The 8,895-nt window shown below is 40.0% G+C and overlaps 1 protein-coding gene across 1 annotated transcript in view; it reads left to right on the top strand.

Annotated features, from left to right (window-relative positions):
* The first annotated feature begins 201 nt into the window (after positions 1–201).
* Positions 202–8,895, top strand: part of LOC105902519 (poliovirus receptor homolog) — a 30,743-nt gene continuing 22,049 nt past the window's right edge. Inside the window, exons 1-3 of the mRNA XM_031577678.1 lie at positions 202–247; positions 5,252–5,548; positions 6,032–6,139. Of these exons, the coding sequence (XP_031433538.1) occupies positions 202–247; positions 5,252–5,548; positions 6,032–6,139 (451 nt within the window). The remainder of the gene's footprint in view (positions 248–5,251; positions 5,549–6,031; positions 6,140–8,895) is intronic.

The following is an 8,895-nucleotide window of genomic DNA, read 5'->3' as shown; positions in this document are numbered from 1 at the left end:
TTTGCACAACCCTTTCACCTTCTCCAGAGCGCTATGGACCTCACACTGGGGCGAAGGTTTACCTTCCAACATGACAACGACCCAAAGCACACAGCCAAATGAACAAAGGAGTGTCTTCAGAGAAAGTCTGTGCATGTCCTTGAGTGGCCCAGCCAAAGCCCAGACCTGAATCCATTTGAACATCTGTAGAGAGAGCTGAAAATGGCTGTGTACCGACGCTCCCCATTCAACCTGACGGAGCTTGCAAGTATATGCCAAGAGGAGTGTGCCAAGCTCGTAGCTTTTTTCCCAAGACACCTTGAAGCTGTAATCGCTGCCAAAGGGGCAGCAGCCAAGTATTAGGCTAAGGCTCTATACAGATATGTAACCCCTAAATAACCTATTCTTGTCAGTAAAATAAAATAGCATATTTTCACTATATCGCTAAGTCTGTAACGTAATAAAATGTGCAGAAGGTGAAAGGGGTGTGCAGACTTTCCGGCTTGACTTTATTTCTCAATCTGAATCCAAAAGGTTAGTGAACATAAGCAGTGGTAGAACAGATGAGTTAAAGATTGAGATTCGCTATTACAGAAGGAACATTTATTTTCAATATTTAAAAATTAAAAGTAAAAAAATGTGTTACATATATATTGTGTAAAATTTGTATATGCATTAATTGTGTTTAATGGTTCATTTTATTAATAATGCAGGATTTGTATGGCAAAAGCCATTTGCTTTGCATTGCATTGACAATGTGTATGCTAATTAATTAATGTGAAACAGGCTCATATTTTCAGACTCATATTTTTAGCCTACTAATGGCAATGTATTATAATTACATTACATTTAAGATGTGGAGCAACCATAATGTTTTTTTTTTGTCTATAGGAAGTTAAGCTGTTGTCTGGTTAACATATATTTGGTTACATCAATACCCGCATATTTGACTTTTTTAACGGAATGTTGCATATGTATTCATCATCTGTATCAAATTGTCAGCCTGGTCTCAATCAGCTGTCATACATATGTATACGGAAATTTTTAACATACAAATTCGTAGTGATACATACAAAATAAATACAGATTGGCTGTTCTATGCAGGATACCTTTACAGGATCGATTTTATAGATGAAGTTGGAAAGAATTAGATATCCTAATTGTTTGAACTACAAAGTAGACCTAGGAAACTATTCACGATTACATCCAATAGCACCCTAGATAGCACGTCGAAACGTGTTTATCTGTAGTGATTACAGACTACAAAATAGGATAGGCTAATAACCTTAGCTTTCCTGTCATAAATACCACAACCTGCTGATTAATGCAAATGCATATCGCAACTGTAGTAAATGCTTGTCACCATTGAACACCTGCCTTATCTTAATTACTTACTATTTCAACTGATAACTTTATCTCCACGTTAAGTTGGCCTCCCCTGTTTCTGTTAACTGTGGCTTTTTCATTTAACAAACGCACACATCTAACTTTGCATTTATTTATCCGCAAGGTATGCAAATATAAATATATAAATACAAATACGGCAAGGAATAGGGTAATCGTTGAATTTACATAAAAGAGTCAGTGCCATATCCTATGAAGAAGTTGGAAAGAATTATATATCCTTATTGTTTGAACCAGTTTTGTTACTCCATCCAACAGCACCCCAGATAGCACGTTGAAACGTGTAAATTACAGACTACAAAATTGGATAAGCTAATTGTAATGTTTATCGGTAGTACTGATAGAATCAGGACTTGTATTATGAAATGTCTGGCAACCGGAAACCAGTATAATGTACCATGCACGGCATGAAGAATAAAGCACTCAAGATCTCCCAGACATTGTGTATACCGGGTGATAATTTATAGGTCAAGTACAAGTCAGAACACTAATAACCATAGAATAGTTTTTCTTTTTTATATAGCAATGACAGTACGAGCGTTCTGATTGGCTAATGCGTAGTGATGCCACCCGCGTATTGCCCTCCTCACGGATCCATCCTGGCCTCCGACGATAATTTCAAAATGAGCAAAAGCGATTCAACTAATTATGCATATTTCTTGTTCCATGACAATGTGATACAACATTTACCTACTAGATTGCACACGATCTGAGCAAAGCTTATTCTGGCAAATTATCGTCTGCACTCAGTTTGTAACTCTAACGGAAATACAAAATCTAAGTTTTAGTGAACTACAAATTTCAGCAGCATTTCTTTAAACACCGTCTGAATAAACACTATACATCATGGGAAATTAAGTCAATGGAAACTCAATGGGAAATGAAGTCGATGGAAACAGCTCTGACGTACTTAACTATGAAGTTGTAGTGCAGGTATTATGTTTCATTAAATGTTAATTATCCACTGGTGAAACGAATACATTCTTACAAGTCTTAAAGCTGCTATTTTTTTTTTTTAAACTTATTTTTATTATTATTTAGTAAGAAGGTAACAGAAATTATGAAAGGGTACCAGGAATTACAATGACATTAAAGCTGCTATTTCAATGAGAGGCAGACGACTGAGTGCGATGAGCTGAAGTTAATTTCAATCTTGCAGAAATGCAACCTTTCTATCAAAAATCACAGGCTTGACCCCACTAGGCCCTGACTGCTTGCCTTGACTACACAGCACACTCAAGGTCACAGGCATGACCCCACTACGCCCTGACTGCCTGACTGCCTGCCTGACTACCCAGCACACTCTGGGCCTCAGCAGTGACCTCCCTTAGGCCCTGACTGCCTGCCAGGCTACCCAGCTCACTCAGGGTCACAGGCTTGACCCCACTAGGCTCAGTAAGGCCTTTCTACCTGGCCTTAATTGACACTTGCTTTTGCACACAGGACTCTCTGCCTGACCTTTTGTGACACTTGTTTTGCAAGGCTGCTCCATGTTCACCACATCACTGCATTTACAACCATTGTATTTTTCTACATCCACCTTTCCTGAAACAGCTGAAACAATGATTCAGATATTATTCTATTCTTGCATCACATGTCTGTTACAATGCCGTTATGCTGTAGCTCAGGGACGTGCGGTCCTATGAGACAGGTGAGGCAGAGCCTGTCATCTTGAAAAGTAAAAAAGTGCAAAAATATAAATATTGATATTTCTCTACTAATCTGTGGTATAGGTGTAGTTTCTGCATGATTCCAATCATTTCGAGCATTTTTATAATCAAAATCGCTGAATTCGCTGAATTTGCGGATGTCCTATGCAAAAAGACGGGAGAAAACAAGGGACGTGCGGTCAGGTCAGGCACCATGTATTGTCTATGGAAGCTAGTGAGGCAGTGCCTCACCTAGGATTGCGCAATCGCTCCAAACTGAGTTTTGCGCATGCGTGCGCATGCGTAGAACCTTTGAGCTGAGCTCAAAACGCATTGAAAAATCATGTAGGTGAGGCACACAGTACCTCTGCCTCAATAAAGGGGGCGTGCGAGAGCGCACCTGTCGGGGTTATGCTGGGAAACGTTGCTCTTCTTCTACACTTCTACTTGACGGCGAAAATGGAAGATTTTATTGCTAAGCTGAAGCAGTTCTCAAAACTGGAGTTTCAGTGTAAACGTGAAATGATTAATAATGGGAGACCAATGCCGGAGTTAAAAGGTATGCTTCAAGCACGGGACAGAAGATAACTCGATCGACTTCTCACATTTAAAGCCAAATTGCTTTGAACATGTTTGGAACCTCAAGAATACATTTGGTTTTGAACTTACAGCGGCAGCTCCGTTGATTTCCCATTATTTCTCTTGGGATTGTTTTATGTCTATGTGAAGCCATTTAACATCACTCAAGTGGTTGTGATCACTTAGAACCCAAGACTGCTTTTTATTGGTGAGCTGAGTTTGAGAAATTAAACTTAAATTGTAGGTAAGTTGTGTTTCCTGGTTGCAATGGTTATCCTGTTGCTACGTTAGCTAATTAGCTGGCTAAGGACACTTAATAACCTTACGAGTTAATCGGAAGAGTTCAATTTGCATGAAATGATAGCTGGTTATCTAGCTGATGTTATAGTCTCCTCGATTTAACTCTTAAAATTATAATGGGAAAAGGTAGAAACCCTCAGGGTGATTGTGCAACTTCGTAAGAAAGAGTTCATATTCATGAGTGCATAATATTTACACATGAGTTCATCACAAGCTAGCAGCTGCATACTGTATGCACCTTACCTATGTGTGTGTAAAGAATGCTGATATGAAAAACAACCAGTAGTCAATGTGAAAGCTGCCAATTGAATGGTGATCTTAGATACTCTATCGTAAAGGCGCCTATTAACGCCCCAGCTATTAAAAACATTTATAGATCGAAACATCTTTAATCAATCAATCTTACATATTTCAGTAGCGGTGGGTGTCTAGATTAGGACTGGTAACTTGTTTGGATTTCAACTGAAACGTGTTTTCAGTTTTTTTTCTGTTGTGTAGACCGACACGCAAAATTAGCTGATACAGGAGGTGGACCCATTTACATTTTACATTTAGTCATTTAGCAGACGCTTTTGTCCAAAGCGACGTACAAGGGAGAGAACAGTCAAGCTATGAGCAATAAAAAGCATGGTGTAACAATAAATACTACTTTACATGAGAATTAGAACATTAACAGCCTTTCTGTATATATGTCTATGGAAAGCTCGATGACCCTCACAAATTCTCTGCGAAATCGAATTCGTTCAGTTCGTTCCATGAGGGTTTGTACACACAGAAATACATCGCTGTCTAGTACACTAAATAACGCTGTACTGCAATTGTTTGCACACATACAAGTTAAATACCCCCTTTGGGTAGGAGCGTATGCTGTTTAAAATCCGTTATCCTGGTTGATATAGAAATCAATATTAAGTAACATGTACCTGCGTGAGGCTGTTAATATGTTTCGGGCGTTAATAGGCGCCGTTAGTAAATTGGGTTTATGTATTTGTAAATTTGACTCTGAAAAAGTCAGTGCCTCACCAGCCACGAACCTCACCGCACGTCACTGCTGTAGCTGTTACATAACGTTGTATGTTACAGAATCAGATGATACAACATAACAGTAGAATAGTTATAAACATAGCACAAAAAGTAAGGAAATTTGTGTTTGGTAGATTATTTCTTTGTTGTAACAATGCTTCTCGGCAATAAATCTTATACCGTTGGAAAGCCTGTTTAGCTCCCTTTTAAATGGTGCTCACCATTTGACCGGCGAGATGTGGTCCCCTTCTCCCCAGATAGCCTCCTTCCTGCTTTTACCCTTTATCCTCTGTTCTCACCCCCTCCCCACACAACAGCTAAAAGGACTTACAGGACCAGGTTGGAGTCCAGCTACCATGCCTCGGAGCCCAGGCGCATGGGGAGTGGACTAAGAGCCATCACAGACTACAAAGGGAGGGGTTGCAGTGAGACCCAGTCCTCTGTCCTACTACCTGACGAGCTGAATGCCTTCTACACTCGTCTAAAGGACAGTGACCCACCTGAAGTGGAGTTACCTGATGGACTAGACAGTGATGTGCCTCTAGCCGAGCATTGCCGGCATTGCCTGGCCCAGATGACATGTCAAGTGTACTGTGCAATTGTAATGATTGATTGTAATGTCAAGTGTATTATGAACTGGACTGCTTGTTTGAGACCTTGGGGAGTGGGGTTCATAGTACTATGCCATGGACTGATGGTTGGGGACTTTTATGTATTGTGTGCGTCTGTTATGGTTGCGTTGTTATGACATGGACATTGGGCTGCAAACGCTTGCTGCTAATCTAATTGCCAATTGCATGGCAATTAGCTTGATAGGACTGGAGTGGAGTAGCTCATGGGGATAGGTCCCTTCCCTGTATAAAGAGGGTAGTCCGAGCGATGAGCGGGAGAGGACTGACGGTGGATATAACCGGGAGACAAACGAGAGGCGGAGATCCACACGACTGACACTGGCAATCACAGCTCAGCGAATGTAACACAATGGACGGTAAGTTTTCCCGAAAGGGATGTATTTGTTTCTACCTTTGTGTGTGGGTACCTGGGGATATGCAGCTTTACATACTGGCATATGGTGTACAGCTCCCTTGTGTTTACAGCTGACGAAAACGGATCGAGCGAGGACACTGGTTACTACTCTGGACGCGGCGTATTGGCTGGTTCCGAGGCTGACTGTTTCACGCTTTACGATTGCCTTGCAAAGGGAAGTTCGCTATTCCACTACACTTGTTTATGTGCCACTAGATCAGTCTGCTTAATGGCGTGTGAGTTTGCCTAAGCATTCGTGTCTTGCATTGTATTTCCTGCAGTCTGGAAATTGCCTAAGAACACTAAGGTCACCTGCATGAGTGACTGTCGCCTGGTAGCACTGACCTCATGAAATGCTTAGAGCGGCTAGTCAAATCATTAATTTGCTCCTCACTGCCCCCTACCCTGGACCCTATGCAGTTTGCATACCGGTCCAACAGGTCTAGAGACGATGCCATCGCCTGACTGTTCACACTGCGCTTTCCCACCTGGACAAAGGGAATACGTATGTGAGGATGCTGTTTATTGACTACAGTTCAGCATTCAACACCATCATCCCCTCCAAGCTCGTGGACCTGGGACTAAACACCTCCCTATGCAAGTGGATCTTCGACTTCCTGGAAGGAAGGCCACAGGTGGTGAGAATCGGTGACCAAACCTCAGCCACAGTGATCACCAACACAGGCATCCCCCAGGGCTGTGTGCTCAGCCCCCTCCTGTTCTCCTTGTTCCCACATGACCTTCACACATGCCGTGCGGCAACGCACAGTTCCAATCTCATCGTTAAGTTTGCTGAGGACACAACTATTGTGGGCCTCATCCCTGAGAGTGACGAGTCAGTCTACAGAGGGGAGGTTGATACCATGTTGTCAGGATAATAACCTCACTCTCAACATCAGCAGGACTAAGGAGATGATTGTGGACTTCAGGAGGTGGAGCATTCACCCCTACATATCAACGGATCTGAAGTGGAAAAGGTCAGCTGCTTCAGGCTCCTGGGGGTGAACATCAGCAATGATCTCACCTACACTGTTAGCCCCAATTTCTTATCAAGTCTACTGTACGTAAACAATTTAATTACAGTGCACTTAAAAAAAAATAAGTTTTATGACATTACTACTAAATGTTAAGTATATTCTACTAAGTGTGATGACATTACTACAAGTTTCTAAGTATATTCTACCAATTTGTAGATATAGTCGAATGTGTGAATGACTTTAAGTGAAATGGCTTTAAATTACTGAGTTTTTTTCACTTAAAGAATTTAAGTTTATGACATTACTACTAAATGTTAAGTATATTCTACTAAGTGTGATGACATTACTACAAAATTCTAAGTACTTTGTTGATATAGTCGAATGAGTAAACATAAGTGTTAACTTAAGTTAAGCGGCTTTCAATTACTGAGTTTTAGTCATGACCAGAGTGCATTGTGGGAATGTGAATGCTCTTGACAGCTGAAAAGCATTAAGTAAATTAAGTCTGTAATTAATTTGGCAAAAAAACAAACTACAAATCAGCCGTGGTTAACCTACTGTGGTCACAACTTGAATGCGGAGCATGTTTAATTGAATCGCTCCTCTTGTTTTTTTACAATGTTTTGGAAATGCAAGTACTGTCCTCATAGCTGTGAAAAGAGAGCACAGCTATTTAAACATTATAGACTAAAACATGGAAGTTAAGCAAGAACAGAGCCTTTTCCATGTTTATATCAGGAATGTCTGTGTGCGTTCAGGTTATGCTTAATTTGGGGAAATGCAAGCTGCCACAAGATGCAAGCTTATGAGTAGGTGCTAACTGGTTGCAATAATAAAAAAAAACGTTTATTTTTCTATTTATTTTTTACGTTTACATGATTCATTATGCAAAGCGATTTTTTAGCGATTTTATTTTAAGTGAAATGAACTTCGGAATTAAGTGCATTGAACTTAATGCTTTAAGTTTAATCACTATGCAAAGCAGTTGATATTGCAAAAGATTTTAAGTTAAATGTACTCAAGTTTTCATTACACATTACTTGATGTTTTTAAGGCAACCACTTTCCTCAATTTTTTTAAGTAAACTCAACTTATCTGGGCTTAGTGTATTGCAATAGATTTTAAGTTGAATCAAATTGGAATTTTAATGTTCATTGAACGTAATGCTTTAAGTGTAGTCACTATGCAAAGCAGTTGATATTGTAATAGATTTTAAGTTAAATGTACTCAAGTTTTCATTAGACATTACTCGATGTTTTTTAGGCAACCACTTTCCTCAAATTTTTTAAGTAAACTCAACTTATTGGGGCTTACAGTGTAGTCTGCCCATTTTTTTCTGCCATGTTCCTGATTGTTTCCCTTCCCCTATTACCACCTCTAAGGAGACAATTTTATTGTTTTTGCACTATATGAATACATTGAATTGTAGTCAGTGGTTTAACAGCCTTGGTCAATGAAGAAAGCATTCATATGACGAAGAGGTTGAAATTATGTTGCTTTTATGTGCATATATCAATATCACAAGTCAATATCAATATCAAATCTAACCTCTCGAAAAAAAACTGTAGCCCTATCGAAAAAGATGGTCAAATATTAGTATTTAAAGATGCACTATTTCGATAGTTTAGATTTATTTTCAGTATTTCAAAGTGAATGAGCTGTGGGAGCACAAGAACAGTGAGCGTCTAGCAGCGATTATCATAGCCATACATGTATGTATATACAGTATCCGTGGCGATTATAGCTTACTATCGAGATTCTAAGTAACATGGAGACAAAACTTTTTCTGGTACTTCACGGAGATCATAAACCCCTGAATATAAAAACGACTCTTGAGAAATCTTTTCAGAAAAAACACAGCTCCACCGTTTACTTGTTTGTTTACCGGCCAGTCTTCACCTCTCCAATAGGGTGGCGACGCTTGCACGTCAGTGGGGTGTCTGTCTATGGTGGTGACG

The sequence above is a fragment of the Clupea harengus genome, chromosome 2, assembly GCF_900700415.2.
Source record: "Clupea harengus chromosome 2, Ch_v2.0.2, whole genome shotgun sequence".
In the NCBI taxonomy this organism is placed as follows: domain Eukaryota; kingdom Metazoa; phylum Chordata; class Actinopteri; order Clupeiformes; family Clupeidae; genus Clupea; species Clupea harengus.
Note: the sequence above shows the minus strand (reverse complement) of the source record. Positions and strands in the feature narration are given on the sequence as shown.